At 40.0% G+C, this 17,534-nt stretch overlaps 1 protein-coding gene across 2 annotated transcripts; it reads left to right on the forward strand.

The window, feature by feature from the left end:
- The first annotated feature begins 164 nt into the window (after nt 1-164).
- On the forward strand, nt 165-15,498 carry LOC145445117 (uncharacterized). Of its 2 annotated transcripts, XR_013916886.1 has the most exons (6): nt 165-654; nt 4,644-4,758; nt 5,317-10,786; nt 11,353-11,404; nt 13,099-13,986; nt 15,399-15,498. XR_013916886.1 is itself a non-coding variant. In XM_080323258.1 (5 exons), exons 3-5 carry the CDS (start codon nt 10,661-10,663, stop codon nt 13,386-13,388), a joined length of 468 nt encoding a protein of 155 aa, XP_080179384.1. In that variant the 5' UTR covers nt 165-654; nt 4,644-4,758; nt 5,317-10,660; the 3' UTR covers nt 13,389-14,897. The 2 variants fall into 2 exon arrangements, 1 of the variants encoding a protein (XP_080179384.1); XM_080323258.1 differs by lacking the exon at nt 15,399-15,498 and having other exon boundaries at nt 13,099-14,897.
- The last annotated feature ends 2,036 nt before the right edge of the window (nt 15,499-17,534 follow it).

The following is a 17,534-nucleotide window of genomic DNA, read 5'->3' on the forward strand; positions in this document are numbered from 1 at the left end:
GATGAAGTGTAGAATGGCCATTATTTTCACGTGGTCGCGTAAACGGTAGGCTTACATATTTGAACTTTTCACATCATACATGACGTCACATGAGTGGCACTCCAATCCATGATTTGGTTCGGAATCAAATCAAATATGTACGCGATTTGTCCAGGCGCAGTAATAAACCGGCTACTGTCATTACTATGTATTCATAGTCCCTGACATCGATAATAAAATCCAAGAATTTACGTAAATGCTTCGACGTTTCACTTAACTTCCAGTAGGTGTCGCTCGGAAACTTTTATTAACAATCATTGCTTCGCGCGAGGTCATTTCAAATGCAACGTGGCTTCGTTAAGATCCACGAATATTGCTGTCTGACGCATAGGTATAATCGCGATTACGAACGAAGCTAGGAAGAAAGCTTGATAGCGAAGAAAGCTTGATAGCGAAGTTGATTGGTGAAGATACCGAGTATGTCATTCACAATGACATGACTATTATCGGACGAAACAACGAAACCCACCGGGTCCTCTTCGCACGTATCAAGAACGCATTTGATCATTTCATGGGATGAGGGGAGATATTTTTGTAATGCCCAGGAAAGAACGGCATCTTGGCAAGCAACAAGTTGAAAAGGTCTGGAGGCGACCTCTATCTACTCAAATCAGGGTAAGTACCATCGCCATACTTGTTGACAGTCGGGTGTGATGAAAATCAGTATCGATCCGTCATAGGCTAACACCAGTTACGTTGCTACGTCGTTTTTAAAAACGAGTGTGTCCCACGTCTCAACGTTTTATTGGTAATTCTCCTCAGACTAAATCCTCCATTGCAAAGAGTTATGCGATTAGAAAGGACAATCGTAATTTCGAGTGGGTTTGCGGAATCGTGTGACGTCGCAATCACTCCGTGTCGATGCAGTGCACTAGAACGTAGCCTACTGCCTGCACTGCCACCGGTGTACCGATGTACGTGCAACGTTAATTCACGAATGTGGACTGCTAATATCGGCCCTACACTCATCAATATAAATCCATACGGACGAATTATTGAATTGAATCTTAAATCATTCTAATATGTAGCTGCGTTATCAGGCATTCGGACGGCGATCGATTTATAGGAATATAGAAGGTTCGCCGCACAGACATGGAATAAAATCAGAATTTGTGCCAATGAGATGTCCGGAATACATCAATATAACGCAAAATGCGACATGTGAGTAACAAATTGAACGACGGGCTGGCAAAGCGCTACAAGTCTGGGATACGAATATGTCACGCAGACAATAATGATCATTACAATCGCGCAACCAATCAGTAATTGTCCTGCTCGCATCGCGGCAATTGGTTGGTGATTGAACTGCGATTTTGGCTACATTGCTGCATTCCCCGATTACATTTAGAAATCTTCATTGGAGTAACGATTATGGACAGGAATACATTGCAATTCGTTGGCATACACAATAATACACCGATCAACTTCGCGCTCCGATTCAAAAGTGTTATATGCCAAAAGTAGCTCAAGTTATCTTGAACGGCGGTTATCGATGCTAACGCAATTGAACTTAGAGAAGGAGAACCTATGTTTGGTCGTCGAATCGTGATAGCTAGGAGATAGTTTTCTCAGCGCGCGTGCCAGTCTTCTCAGCGCACGAGCGGAAATCGTCGTCTCTAACGACGTCGCGTTATTGTCCTAATGCGTAGCTTCGTTTGGATAATAGTTATAGTGATGTACATCACCGTTTGTCCATATAATAAGGATCGTTATTTTGCTAAAATAAGTAGGGTATGCACGAGCGCATACCTAACGTACCAAGGTCTAGCGCCAATGGCTGATACATTACCAAATAGCGGTAACATTAAATAATTGATATTGTGTAATATTTGTATGGCCGGCCACTACGCATTGTGCATAATAACATAAAGCATGCTAGTCCCGAGATGGGACAGTCGGGCCAGCTATGATATCTATCGTACGAGGCCTATTGCAGATACGTTTGTGTAGGCCAGCGATAATATTGTGCGCACTGGGGCAATGCAGATGCGATTGTGCGGGCCAGTGACGGTACAGTGCCGTAAGTGCGCATCGGCCGGGCCTATTGCAGATGCCATTCTTGAAGCTAGCAGAACTAGGCTTGTTGGAGACGCGTCATATCAGGCCAGCGACGATCGCCGAGCGCGCTGCAATTAGTGACCTAATTTGGCGATTATGTCAGCGAGAGATCGCGTTGCATTACTTAGTGCACGGACGAATCTCGCTAATTAGCAGCACGCTTCTCGGTAGTTGACCGCGCCCAACACTGATAATGCGACTTATTGAATTGCAAATTAATATTAGCGTCAGAATGGTCATTTCAAAAGGACGGGGTTTCGCGTCGGGCATTAGACCCCCCCTTTCCCGAAACCCCCTGGCTACAGGCCTGACTCACGAGACTTGAATCGTCAAGAATTGAAACTTCATTCAGATTCGTTCAGACTCGAATCGTTGTTCTCAAGCCGTATTTATTAAGAGAAAACAAATTCACTAGGACAGTGTCAGCATATTTGTCGGCTATGAACTTCCCTAAATTTAATTTATAACATTTGTGGTTGGTTAGCTGGCCTGTTTGTTGAGTTGCTACATCTCACTCTGTGCAATAGTAGATGCATTGCTCATGATTGTGCATTGTGCAATGTGCATGTCACAGACACTGATACGATACTATGGAGGGATATGTAGATATACAAGCAACCGATGTGTTATGAGTTTAGGGCGGTGTTTTTACCTAAAAGGAAAATTTTGACCTAAAAATCAAAAGTTTGGCTTTTTTTAACCTAAACAAACTGAGTTTTGAACAAATTTTTGAGTTTTAACCAAATTTTGACCTAACGTATGCAAATTAGGTGTTTTCCCACATAAAGTTAAATTGTACAACTTACCTTCCTTTCTGGTTGGAATTGGCTGTCCTAACGAAGTAGTTTGGCCTGTAAAAACAATTTGGCTTAGAAACAGGCAACTTTTTGCATGGAAAAAACAATATTTTAACGGCATCTGGCCCTATGAAGAATTCTAGTGATTACAATACGTATTATGGTAGAAATATTTAATTTTTTTTTGTAGAACGAGATATATTTTCCTCCTACTTTCTTGGGTAGAATGTGCATGTCCTTACTAAGAAGCTTGACAAGAACGTTCAACAGCAGCAGTTGTTGGCTGACAGCACTCAAGTTGTGCCTACACTGCTTGTGACACACCGTGTTGCTTCATTCTGACAATGTTGTCTACATCGGTAGTTCTCAAACTTTTCCACCGCGCAAACCGGAAAAATTTCAAAAAATATATAGCGGACCGGTGGACCTTCGAAAATTGAAATCAACCTAAAATGTAAAGTATGAAACCGTTTATTTGCACGTATGGTACTAGAGTGACATGTTGAGGGTTTTGTTAATGATAGTGTTCATGTGATTTTACGGTAGTTAGTCTGCTGATTCGAGGTAAAATTCTTTTGCCCATAAATACCTGCTAGCGCCGAGAGTCGATTAGTCTTTCGGACATGGACAGTTTACCATAGGTATTTGGCGCCCAGTTAGTTAATTAAGACTATGCCCTGGAATGCGGTCGTAGGCTATTACATAAGTAATCGAAATGTGGCCGGGAATAGTAAAAAGGTGGGAGGCGCCCCTGGACTACGCCAACTAGAATAATATTCCTATGTTCGACAAAATCTGGAGAAGAACTGTTTTGGAGTCGGACCAAGTCAGTGTTGGGATGACTCGAGTCATGACTTGAGTCAACTTCTTCAGATGGCTTTATTTGACTCGAGTCACATTGGAAAAATGACTTGACTTGACTCGGCATCTCAAAAACGTGGATTTACTCGTGACTCGAAGGAAGATTTTCGAGTCAATTTCAAGTCTTCCATTAATCCGTGTCGACTAACTCGCTGCACCTGTCCGACATATGTACTAGTACATGCTCTCGACAGTCAACACGATGATATGATATGTGAGCAACCAGTAGTTCAACAAGTGCGCAACCTGGTTTAACTCAGCCTGCAAACGTAGTGATTAGAGCTTACATTGTCGTAGAATTCTATCTGTAGCGTAGCAGTATCTTTCCGCTCACTACTAATTATAACAAACCTCTCGCATAATTAATTTAAATCGGACTTAGCCTAAATATTTGTCAATACATTTATATTGCTCCTCAACATTGGTTCAGGCTTCAATTGTTTCATATGGATATAGGTGTAGAATGATTAGATTTCCGGCATTTTACTCGAAATAGTCTCAAGTAGACAACTAGATAAAGCTAATATGGTCGACTTCATCTAATACTTTTGGGTCACTGCGAGCCCAACGTAGAAGGTCTCGGATATGTTATTGGCAAACACTCCGTTGTTTGAACTGTGATCATGCTGCCGTACCGGAAATACTAGACTTTTCACATGGACCTATGAACTAAACTTCATTTTCATTGTATTTCCTTCTAGTTCTTTGTATTTCTTTATGTAGTTTTGACTCAAATTCACTTTGCTGTTATCGAATCGAATTTAATTCACTTCGCCCAATTCTTGCACTAACTACAATCTATTGATGCCACTGTGAAAAACATACTTTCGGACGATTATTATGTTCCCGCTCTACTCACTTTGGAAATGAACATGTTCCTTCAAACAGGAGACGGAGACGGTCGGTCGACGGCCGAGAAGACGCTATTATGACTGGGAGGACAATCAATCTGTTAGACTCCACAAAACCTAAGCGTGTCTGTACCTCTGGCGGTATGGTAATGGTAAGTGTTGTTCAGCACTATCATTCGTGGCCTCGACTATGATGTGGATGTCGACTGAGGCTGGGTTACATTAATTACTACTGATTATCACGTGACGGCGCGTTTTGACTCCCGGCAGTTCAAAGTGGACTTGTATGGATTACCGATCTAGTTAGTTGACGATCCACTAACTTATTTTTATAGTTCCACTCCTTGTTGCGCAATTTGAAAGGCAAACAGTTTTAATTGCAGACTTTGAATAGTGTGTCGTTTTAGTTTTAGAGAGATGTTCAAAAATAGTTGTCTCTCAACTAAAGAACACGTGTCATCGTTTGCCGTGATTTGCGATACAGGTTTTTTTTCTGTTGTGTGTTTTACTTGGCAGCCATTGCTAGCTCTGAATTTGGTTATTTTTGTTCTAGTTGCAATAGCACATTGTGATAATCCAGTAGATTGTACAATGTACAAGTCTGGTTACGTTATGTGTGGGTAGCCTACCTGATGATTCGAATCTGTTGTGAACTTGATTTATTTGTTCCGAATTGATATGATCCGTGATCGCAAATTTTCTTTTTACAGACCTGCCCAGTTAAGGAGGGAGCTGTGGAGCTCATGCTCCAGGGGCCTCTTCTATGAAGATGCTAAAGGGATTCCAGTTCCAGATGCCGTCCATGAACTCGTACGCCCTACACAACGGCACCGCTGGAAACGCTGTGCTATTTTATACGATGACTGTTGCTCCGAATCCCGCAGCCCGCAACCGAATCGATTCCGACAGTAAATTGGCCTCATAGGAAGACATACCAGAAAGAAATTACGACCAGCTCTAAAAGAAGGAACACGTACCCTTGGCGCAGCAGGAACATAATCACATCTACGAAATTTCAACAGCACCCTGAGACAACTTTTTGTTGCATCATGGTGGCTGACGAATTCTGCCAACATTCAAGGATCGTTGATGTAACCATTTGTACGTAAGCATTAACATTTAATACGGTATATTCAGCCCTCTACTGCTCTTCAGCCTCATTTGATTTCATGAACTGTAAAGTTGTTGTGACGAACTCCCGCACCTCTGGATCGTGTTCAGCTGTTTACTCATGGCATAAAAGTAATATGTAACCTTCATAAGTATTTATATATTTGACGAGTTAGCAGACAAATTCGCAACGAGACAATATGACAGTCTGCTATTGCCATATTAAAAGATGGGTATTGTGACAAACTCGTGCACCTGACTCGTGCACCTGTGGACTGTGTTCACTCTCGGCATAGAACTAATATGTAGCCCACGTGAAGATTTTTAAATTTGGCAACCAGTTGGCGGACAAATTCGTACGAGACAAAATGACCGTCTGCTATTGCAATATTAAATGCTGAGTATTCGATTCTATATGACGTGCACAACCAAATTACCGGCACACAGATCACAATACTAATATTTTGACCTAGCATTGGGTTTTCTTAAACTTGTTCTGCGACAAAGTACAAATGGTAATATGTACAGATTGTACACACAGTTGAAAGACGACGACATTGAAGCCAGATTAGGGATACAATTTTTAGATAATCCGACAACAATTCCACAAAATGAATATTATCTGCCTTCTCGAGACTAGAACCCCGCTTCTTTTATCTCACTGGTGAGTGAAATGAAATTAAATGCAGTTGTTAAGTATATCGATTCCGTGTGCCAGATCTTCGATAAATTTTCGAACCGGCTCAATTCTTAGATCGATGTCTGGCACGATAGTCAGTGTCATCTTTTGATTTCGGTGTGATTAGTTGGGCACTGCTATTATGTTCAAGCTTGTAAGAGCTCCAGAGTAGGTTTTAGATAGGAATTTTAAGTGGTCCTTTGGAATCTGCTCACTTGAATCTGTATGATTTATTCATATGCTTCCTTGGCCGCCGTTTTTCCAATAGCCTATAACATTCTTGATTTGACATACCTTGCACTTAGGAGTGTGATGTGATTCAGACATCAGGTTTGGCAATATGTGGAGCTATTCCTCGGACTGTGATGTGATTTGAACATCTGATCTTATGTATTTTTGTATAATGATTTGAACATTTGGTCTGATAATATGTAAGCCTGTCGTACTATCTAATTCGAGCCGGATGTGAAACTTTACGTAACCTACGTATGATTCGGTAATATGAAGATATATTTGAGTGAATAACATAACATAACAGATAACGGAACTCTCACTAATTCTACAATTTTCCAAGCTCTGTGTCTGTATCACTTCTAATTTGGTAGTGAATTTTATGTGCAAGGTATTGCGATCCGTAAAACGCGCAAGTGAACTTACGAGTAGATAAATCCGAAACATGCGTTCATGCTAACGGGCAGCCGAATTCAGCTGCTCCTCGTGAGCCCACTTGGAGTGGGAGTGACGCTCGGTACTAACAAAAAAAAAGCGAGTTGAATTCCAAAATCCAAAATGTCTAGGAGCTTTTGCTTGAATCATTGGATCAGCAGTTGAAACACTCTGGTCCTTGGATCTACGAAAACAGTAGCCAGGAGCAGATCGTTCTCGAAATGTTTTTGCAACGGACGATATGATGCCATTTGCAACTGACCCGCCTATTTGAGCAAGTTGTAAGGCAAGGTTTTTCCATTCATATATGGAAGCACCTGCTGTCAAATCTTCAGTTTGATGTTTCTTTGTGACTAAAGAGTGAAGTGAAAGCACACTTTAACTTTTCAACTTCACTTCGTTGCGCTGTGCTAAGCAATACATTAGGATCATCTAAAACAGCGGTAATTTAAATTATAATCTAAGTTGGTAACATCCGTGTAGCTCTAATTCTTTTTATTATCTACGCGCAAAAATCTGAAAAATTTCTAGTTTTATACTCTCTGTTTTCCTTTCAAATTGTGCAACAAGGTCTAGAACTCCTAAAACAACAATAATTAGTTGACCGCCAACTAACTAGATGGGTAGTTTGTATAAGTCCGGTTTGAACTTTCGAAGTCAAATGTACTGTCACGTGATGATGAGCATGCTGTTTAAATTTCTCTTCAATTGATTGTGTTCTTGTTGTGCCAAGCGTACACGGCCATTCTTTTTGCGCTGGTCGTAATTTCTTTCCGGTATTTCTTCTTATGAGGCGAATTTACCCTCGGAATCCATTCGGTATGTACGGCCTGCGAAATCGCTCGAATTCTCAACTAGCAGGGCTGCGGGTTTTGCGGCAAGGGTCATTGTGTAAAATAGTGCAGCGTTACCAGCTGCGCTGTTGTGTAGGGCGTACGAGTTCATGTGCAGTAGGGCTGTTCAAAAATAACCTTTTTTCCTGAATCTTGCTGGCTACGTGATTAAATCGTTAAGTTGCCTTAAAAATCGACGCACACCAAATTTGAATTCATTTCAACCAATATTCGCGGATTACGTACAGTTTGAAAATTTTGAATTTAACCAAAATTGCAAAAAAAAACAAAACAAATTTTTCTGCCAACCCCATGAAATTGTTGCGCTGTCTTAAAAAACTATGCAAAACAAATCTGACTCAATTCCAAGCCGTAGAAGCGGGAGTTATTTCAGTGGTTTGTTCTGTCGTCGATATTGCCCCATGGTCTAAAATCGAAGTGAACTAACCAAGAATCCTGATACCAGTATTTTGTTTGATATCTGGGGCCATATACAGGACACTTTTAAATTCATATTTGTAATATTTTTCACTTCACCCGTATCTGTGCGTGAACTTTAGCCATTACAATTTTTCAAGGACAACAATCATCACCTGGATTTTACTGGTCTCTTCGCCTCGGTCACAGTGCTTGTGTCATATTGTCCCATAACAGTATAATTCAACATCACTTTTGTAAGCCTAAAACTTAGCTATCGCTCATTTCTACAAAGCTACAGAGATAGTAAACGCGTCATGATTATTATAGATGCGAAACATGAATATTGATGCCCAACATTATTCTTCCTTTTCCACTCTCCACCTAAGATGTGAATGCTATCCGGGATACTCCTGGACCTTTGGCGTGGAATTTGAGCGAGTTGAGATCTAGTCCCAGTTTTCGGCGCATTCCGTCAGGAAAAGGAAATGCTTGGCAGGCCGGATTTCCGGGATACTCTTGGACCTTTGCCGTGGAATTTAACTCGAGTTGAGATTTAGTCCCAGTTTTTGACGCATTCCGTCAGGAAAATTGTGATATTATTCGAACATCAGGTCTTGCAATTATGGTGCATTCTTCAGTTATTGCTTGACGTTTACTTCACTTTACTTTTAGGCTTTGTATATGTCTCATGTCTCACAAACGCAATTCGCAAGCTCAGTTTGGATCATTTGTTTTCCTGAATAGGTTTATTGCTGATGTCGAAACCTTTACCCCCATCCGTTCCGCCATAGCTTTGTCAAATTTCAGCTTGCATTTTTGTTTAAAAAGCTTGATAGTGTAAAGAAGAGCGTCTCCGTGTTTTGGAGGTCGTGGGTCCAATCCCCGTCAGGATACTCCCATGGATACAAATGTAACACTGGTATCTGCGGTACCCCGTTGGTCTTGCTGACTCTATGACCTCAACTGGAGGTTCTATCATATCGTTCTATCACCAAAGCACCTCGTGCATCATGCAAACGAAAATGATTCTGGTATGTATCTCCTCTCTCCTGGAAAAGCTCTAAAATAGGCGGTTGACGTGAATGCGTTTGAAAGTTCGTCTCGCCATCCTTAGTGAGTAGTTGAAATTTCGCCGAGCGGTTCACTTTCTTGCTGCATCAAGCTTACTCGAATCTCTCTCGTACAGCTGATGCATCTCAGCGTACATCATGAATTCTCAGTTTGAAATTCGACTAAAAGGGCGGATGATAAATTTATTGATCAGCTCCAGCTGCCTAGTATTATATTTGTCGTTCAATTTTTGCTTGTGCTTACAATCATCGATTCCATTTTACCCGTAATTTACGTAATCCCGGGCAGTGTTTCTTTGAATGTTGATGAATCTATTTTAGTTCTTGCTAACTATCATTTTCATCTAGCTCAGTGGTTCCCAAACCCCTTTCGATTCATCGCCCGATCGACACTAATTTTGCCCCCATAATATATGGATCTGAAACAGGTCATATAATCTGGAAATTTATACACCTATCTCTGAGATCGCTGGTGAATTAACTAAAAAATGGGTGTTCAGAAAACTGGTTTCTGCGTCTACTTGAGTTGACCTTTTTATCGTGTCATATGCAGAATAAGCTGCCTTCATGTGCATTTTTTGGCCATGATAGTTGAATATATCTCACTGCACGTTCGAACATTCTCGCCCTCAGTTGCCCCCACTGATCTAGCTGTTCCGGAAAACACGAAAAACATGGCATTTAACTGTATTTTGCATACTGTCGAATGGATTTTCATTTCGGGATTCGCATTTTTTTGTGTTAATGAATCTATTTTGGCTTAGAATCAATTTTTGCTTTTGAAAAGCATATCAATTTCATCTAGCTAACGTATGAGATACTGAAAATATTGTATTTTACATGTGTGTTGCACAACGGATGGCCTTTCATTTCATTATTCCCATTTTTGGTGTGCTGTTATGTCGATTTTTGTTTATGCTATAACCGTCATCAATTTTGTGTAACCGTGTTCACATGTGGTAAGCTAACATGTAATTTTGAACTAGGTTTAAATACTTTTGTATGCTTACATATAAATCGCTACTTTTGCTTGTATTTGAGTAGAAATATTGAAAGTTGCTGCTACTTTCACTTTAGTACAAACGTTGACTACTTTGACCACTTCTGAATGTGTTAGAAAATAGTGAAAATAATGAATGTTCACAATGTTGGCGGGATATTGGACGCTGTTTCATTGTAAAAACGTGTTGAACATGACTAGAGTAGAACAGTAATATTACCTTTTGACTAAGAACCTGTTGACTTGGCTGCGACACTGTTCCTTAACCTCACTATCATGGATAAATTTGATTGTGAAAAACTTATCTGTTCAATAAATTCTAGAGGTTGGCTACATTCTAAATATAAACCTACGGTATATATTCAGTATTGCAAGCAAAGAAACATGACGACAAAAACTCAGGTACGACTCCATAATCCAGCCTTTTGATTTTGATTTACCGAAAGAAATGTCGGTATCAACCATTAGAGGTGAAAAATATCGGCAATTTTCATGACGTCACGATACAGTATGGTAGTTAGAAATCGGCGAATTCTAATCCGCGACTGGTTTCAAACTGCTCTATGTCTACTTTGAAGTTTTTGGTCTGTTTGCTGAAACTGGAACTAAAATATATACTTTTTTACTTTGAAATCACTACTTTTGTAAGTAAAAATGTGCGATAGTTTTATTTGTACTATAGTACCAACGATGACTACCTTGACCATTCCTGCTTGTAAGCAATAAGATTGCATCAGTATTCCCTGTCTAGTAGTAGCAGATTATATTCCTTTAACTACGCTACGATGTTGTGATGTAGTAAAAATGGCCGATATTTTTGTACCTCTGAGAATAATCGATGGCGATAATAATCTTTGATGTGTGATATCGATTTGATATTATCAGCTAACGGGTAATCTGTCGTGCTTTAGTTTACTGTAACAAATTTAACTACTGTGCCATAGCAAAAACGTGTTTTCCTATTTAAGAGCTCTGGCGACAGTACAAGCAGCAGAAGAATATCTGCAAGGATTGCTTCAAGTAAGAATAAAACTCTTTCGCTCGTGGCTTAACACAAATGTATAATATTCTGGACATGATTCGGAACTCGGGAGTGCTGCAGTAATAGCCACTCAGTCAGTGACGTATTCAAGGGTGGCTTTTCAGGTGCTCGGCACCCCCCTTTCGAAATTTGTCTGGTATTGATTGTTTTCAGGTTTGTTCATAAATAACTTGAGGGTGGTTTATAAAAAAATCTCTACGTTGGCAAAAAATAGCTGCAATTCGAATATGGCTGATTTACAACCTGTCTAAACGAAGCTACGATAATTAGAGTGACAAAATTTCGAATATATTTGAATTCTCAAATTTTACTGACTACTGCATGAAATTGTTACATTGTCTGAAAAAACAATGCAAATTCGAATCAATTTGAACCTGTTGAAGCGAAATTGTAGAAATAGAAGATTTTTGATTTGGAAAAATAGTATGTCCTGTTATAATTTCTATCATTTAGCTATTATATTCTAATAGCTTCCATTTTATGGGTTAGAATTGCGTTAAGAGGGGAGACTACCCCTCGAATTGAAAATTCAGTGAAATGCCTATAACTTGAACACTAATACAGCTATCTATCTGAAATTTGGGCACAAGGTGTTTTGTTGGATATTCTAATTTCGATATAAATTTGACGAAATTTCGTCGAAGAATTTTTGATTTGTATCGAATTTTGTTATTTTTCAGACTAATTTCTAGGAAAAATTTTCACATCAACATTATTTAATTGATTTGTTTCCTAATGCTCTTTATGGATTAAAATAGATCTAATGCACGATAGTACTTTTTTTACAGCCCAACTATGGGTTAGATATGAAAAAAATCTTTTTTTTTTCGAAAAAAATTGAAAAAATGGCATTTTTTTACTTTATCGAACAAATACGGATGGACTCCTTCCGAGTACCCCGAAAACAAAAGTACTATCCCATTCAACATCCCAGGATATGTCTATCTTCAAATTTTCAAGTTGATTGGATGATTTTTTCTGCCTCAAAAATGGTTACTAGTACTCAACTTATGAAAATCAAAATCTCGAGAAAAATCCATTTTAATTCCGCAACACAAAAAAGTAACAGTTATACCTTGAAAACTTCAATTTTGACATTGTTTGTACACTGGAACGCCCCAGGAGTATCTGCTTTCGTTCAGCAGTTTCAAGTTTTTTTTGTTTTGATAGCCATATTCATTGTTTCGCTGATCTGAGCGAGTTGATTTCCATTCTTTGAAATCCGTTTTTCCCTCATGATTTCACACTATTTGCTGCAGTTGCTCCGATAGTCGACAATAAGGCTAGTTCCAAACTGGATAGGATCATAAAATGTTAAATTTTACACACTTAGGCTTATCCAATCATTGCAAAACTTCAGTATATGAAGGATAACATCTAATAGTACAAACATCAACAAAAATAAAAAAATTTTCGTTTCCAGGGGTAGTCTCCCCCCTTAACATATATAATGTGTGTGTGTGTGTATAGTGTGAACTGTAAAATTGAAGAAAATTTGAATAACCCTATTGCCCATCCATGCCCGCCTTTAGTCCGTATTGTTTCAAATGGCAGCCAATCGTTAGCCTTCGCCTTGTCATTACCTGTTTCACTGCATGTTTGACGTTACTTTTTATCACCTGTAGTTAGCATTACCATATGTGGAGTTTTTGTTAATATCTCTGTCTTACAGGGCCAAAGGTATCATACAACATGTCGCGCCGCTCACAAAAAAACAGGGACGAGCTGGAACTTCCGCCCGCGCCCACAGGAGTAACAACTAGTAGCCGGAAAAGACCCACCACGGTCACGTCTTCATCGGAAGCTAAAAAGGGCCGTAAAGACTCAGCTTTGAAAAGCGAGTGCGCCTGTATTAGTAGGGCCGGACTAAATCGAGAACCTTGGTGGTTTGATACGGAATCGAGTGCAAGCCCGAAGTCTGGTATTGACGTATCACTCGAGTGCGTGGGCTGTGTAAAATGACTTGAGTTGAGTCGGAATCAAGTGTTAATTCCAATGATTCCATTCGAGAAGTGACAATCCAATTTTTAGAGTGGGCCTACTGAAATTAAACGTTCCTTGTCACTAAGAGTTATGTTATCTATGAGATGAGAAACATAGTTTCGATGCATTTTGGATCGATGTATTTTCCGTAATACAGCATACAAATCATGTGGTGCAAAGTTACGTACGTTAGCGTTAGTAGTGATCAACCCACAGCGTTGTCATTGTCACACGGGGTAATTTATTTTCAATTCCCGGCCGCTTCATCTAGTGAGGAATAGAGGTTTTTGGCACAGGAGAATTAGCTTATTTTAAATCTTGTGTTGGTGACCCTTGCTTTAGGCGATGATAAAGAAAACAAATAGGCTGTTTGGATTATGTATCTGAAGTTTTCAAGATCTCTCTCTTACAGGTCCGAGCAGAGCAGTGGAAGCTCGCGATTTATGCAAGGCACCCCATCGCTTGCCCAAAAGAAAGGAGCTAGAAGTTAAGCCCAAGCCGAAGACCCGCCAGACCCGAAAAAGGCCCGCCTGACTAACCGCTGTACCAACAGCAAAAAAGTGCCGGAATGATACAGGTTTGAAACGCAAGTGGCACTACATATTAGGCAATGACAAAATTCAGAACATTAGTGATTCAATTCTGAATCAAGTATTAACCATCACTAACTATGGCTGAGGTAGCGATCAACTTACATCATTGTCACGAAGGGTAATGGAATAGGGATGGTCAAAAGCTAACAAATTATCTTAAATTGCGATTTAGAAATGACATTATATTCCTTGTGTTCTTGTAAAAGGTAGGGGATATGTGGTACCGATGGATGGATCAGAAATTGAAATATGCTCCCTGTCCCCCAAATCTTCTGCAGAGAACAGCATACTTTTTGCTGGCTTAACACTTTGATTGACCCAAGCTCTACCTGCAGTGAATGTATACGTGAATATCTAATAACTAATCTTCTGAAACTAAATCACGCGAAGTACAAACAAAATTTTATAGTGGTAGAAATCTGTTCAGTATTATCATATTTCATGTTGATTTTCAAATCAATTTTCCCAAAATTTATGTCAAACATTGTCTGTTATTGCTTGTTAGGATTGTTCATAAAACCTTCTTTTCACTGACTAGTTGGTGACTAGTCTAAGAAAACACATGCATAACAAATTCGGCTTAATGCCGACACATAAAACTGAAGTTATTGGAGTAGGGTAGCTGAATGACAGAAATTCCTAAAGTATGTATGTAGTGCCGCGAAATCTTTCACTATCATAAATGGGTTTGAGATCACTGGTCTGGGAATAAAAGATAACAACATAATACCTAAACCACAATATAAAAATGCCAAATAATCTGAAATGTGATATTACATTCGTTGTGGTCGCATAAAATGTACATTTTGAGCTTTCCGCATCAGTCATACTGTTGTGACGTCATGACGACTTATACTCATACTTGAATACTCGGCTCAAAGTATAATACTCCATTCAACATTGAATCACTTGGGCACTCGATTTTCCCCAGTCCGAGTCATGACTCAACATGAGTCTCACTCGAGTCGCCATTTGACGGTGACTCGACTCGAGAAAATGATCCTAGTCAATTTTAGTCGCTCTCCGTAATGACTTGAGACTAACCGGACCTGAAACTGTCATTTATCTGCATGAAAAAGCTTGTTAGAAGTAGAGGAACAAAGTAGTTGTCGTCTAGGACTGTTTTTGCCTAAAATACTGAAACGGAAGTTTAAGAAGTAGTCTGATATCATAACCAATTGAAGTAGTTAAAGTAAGAGAAATATGTCCGAGTACTTTAAGACTTGGACTCGGATGTTACTTGGGTGTAAATTAAATATTCCCAGAGTAGAAACTATGTGAGATTGATTTGTTGACTCGGAACTTTTGTGTCTTAGTTACAATCCTGGTCTTCGGGACTCAGCGTTATGGCCCGTTTTACGATCTTGGTCGGACAGTAACACGTGTTTTGTTTCAGCGAATGATGCGAGTTCAGTCAGCTCCGCGTCCTCCTATCAGAGTTATAGCCTCGGCAATGCGCCTACATTGACCGAGGCAAAGATACCGGCCAAACTCAGGTGATGTGTTGTTCTTGTTAAGTTGTAATGTTGAAATTAGACTTAGAGAAAGGGTTTTGCCGAAAATTATTGAAAAAATATTTTGAAATGTGTCCTTGGTGTATGGTGCCTGATATCAAACAAGATACTTGTATCATGATTTTGAGTTCGTGCACCATCTCATGGCCGTGCAATTTGGTGTAATGCCCAGCAAGTTTCCATTTCCTTGTCACCCTTTGCTTGCAGTGGTCCAGCATTAAGCCGCTTTCCCATCAACATCAATTTCTTTTATTAGATCCTGTAAAGTAGTGGTTCCCAACCTTTTTGTCTTCATTCCCCACTTCAGATTTATTCCAAGCCTGCATTCCCCACCAGAACCGTAGCAGCACTTCGTCAGCCCCCCCCCCCCCCCCACAAAAAAAACAAGGTTGGCTTGGTCCCGCCACAGGGTGATAAACCTAACTTTATTTTTTATATGCTTCATGTTTGAATCGGTCAATATATTCGGGGATTGCATATATTTTGCTACCTGTAGAGCTGAGTGAGATGTGTTGGAAAAGGTAGGACCCCTAAATAACAATTAGGCATCTTCGGGCGGACCCGTTGGTATATTGACTTCGCTACATTATGCTCGCCAAAACTAAAAGGCACACGCTATTTCAAATTGGTATTGCTTTACTGGCATATAAATTTTGCATTTGTCCTGTGGGGTTCAGATTGCCAGGACATGAACATTTGGCGCCATTCATTTAGCAGCCTATGGAAATTAAACACATATTTATATTGTATCTATAACAAAGTTTTTGGTCACCACAAGGGCATTCCTTCTCAGCCAAGGCCGTCTCGCTGCTGATCGTTCTGGCACACTGCTCGGAGTCACATGATACGTAGCCTGTAAATTAATCTGCCTTGGTGCGTCGTGGCGCAGTAATGGCCGACGCCGAAGTCGCCATTTCTATAAATTCTACGCATTTTAGTGGGGGAAGGGGGTCAATAATCAAGATATTCGGCAATGCTATATCGCGCAAGCAGCGCGAATTTTTTTGAAAAAGTGGCATCAATTTCCAAAAAAGACTCGATAATTGATGTTAATTCACGAAATAATTTTAAGCCCCTTCGAGCTCGCCTCCCCCCAAATTGGGGGGTTGGGGTGCGGCAGTTACGTTCCTGTTCCCCACTACCCAACACTTTTGTCATCACAGAGCAGCTATGTGCTGGTTTGACTACACAAGACACAGAACCACACCAGTAGGCAAGACAATCGCTTATAACTGCAACATAAAACGTATATTGTGAACCGATACCAGTAACGCTCAAAATTTCGTGAAAGCGTTATTTCACGTCAAACTTGTCGTGCTTGATGCGTTTGTGACGCCATGATTGGCCATCCAGAGTTAAAAACGAGGTTTTGTGATCAACACGCAATAAAATTTTCGATACATACATTCCATAGCAGTTAACTGGTAACGGTAATTGCGCATGTGTCACCGTGAATATGTAGACTGTCCTGTATATAATTTTGAGCAAATGCGTCTATTCCCCACCAGTAACCATTGAATTCCCCACCAGTGGGGGAATTCCCCACCGTTTGGGAACCACTGCTGTAAAGAAACAATACTGGTATTTAAAATGAACGTTCTAGTATTTTCTTTATCCTTCCACATTGTTCATTTCGATTTTTGACAAGGGGGCAATATCGACGACATAAGGAATCACTGACACGTCACATTTGCACATTGACAGTAGTAAGTCAGAGTCGGGGGCAATCGTAATGCTTCCTGCTTCATTATTTCATTGACAATCTCATGAGATTCAAGTAGAACGGCATGTAGAACCAGAATCAATACTAGTTAGCCCTCTAGTTTACCAGACCACGAACTGACATATAGCGCCAAATATAAAGCTTTTGTTTACTTGTGTTAGGATTTTGGGTTTGTTAACCAAGTTGTGGCGTGCAAGCTGGAACAATTCTCAACAAATCTCCCCTTCTCTGTCACTGAGTGCTTGTAGGGATCTGGCATTAAGCCGCTTCATCAACTCATCAACACTTGACAATT

The sequence above is a fragment of the Botryllus schlosseri genome, chromosome 8 (genome assembly GCF_051294905.1).
Source record: "Botryllus schlosseri isolate E-star chromosome 8, Bs_hap1, whole genome shotgun sequence".
Lineage (NCBI taxonomy): Eukaryota > Metazoa > Chordata > Ascidiacea > Stolidobranchia > Styelidae > Botryllus > Botryllus schlosseri.

What these genes read in the sequence shown, in the direction of transcription:
- LOC145445117 (XM_080323258.1), top strand. Translation starts at nt 10,661, where the DNA reads ATGGATAAATTTGATTGTGAAAAACTTATCTGTTCAATAAATTCTAGA. An exon ending in ACATGACGACAAAAACTCAG is followed by an intron (nt 10,787 to 11,352) that starts GTACGACTCCAT and finishes TTCCTATTTAAG; the next exon opens with AGCTCTGGCGACAGTACAAG. An exon ending in ATCTGCAAGGATTGCTTCAA is followed by an intron (nt 11,405 to 13,098) that starts GTAAGAATAAAA and finishes TCTGTCTTACAG; the next exon opens with GGCCAAAGGTATCATACAAC.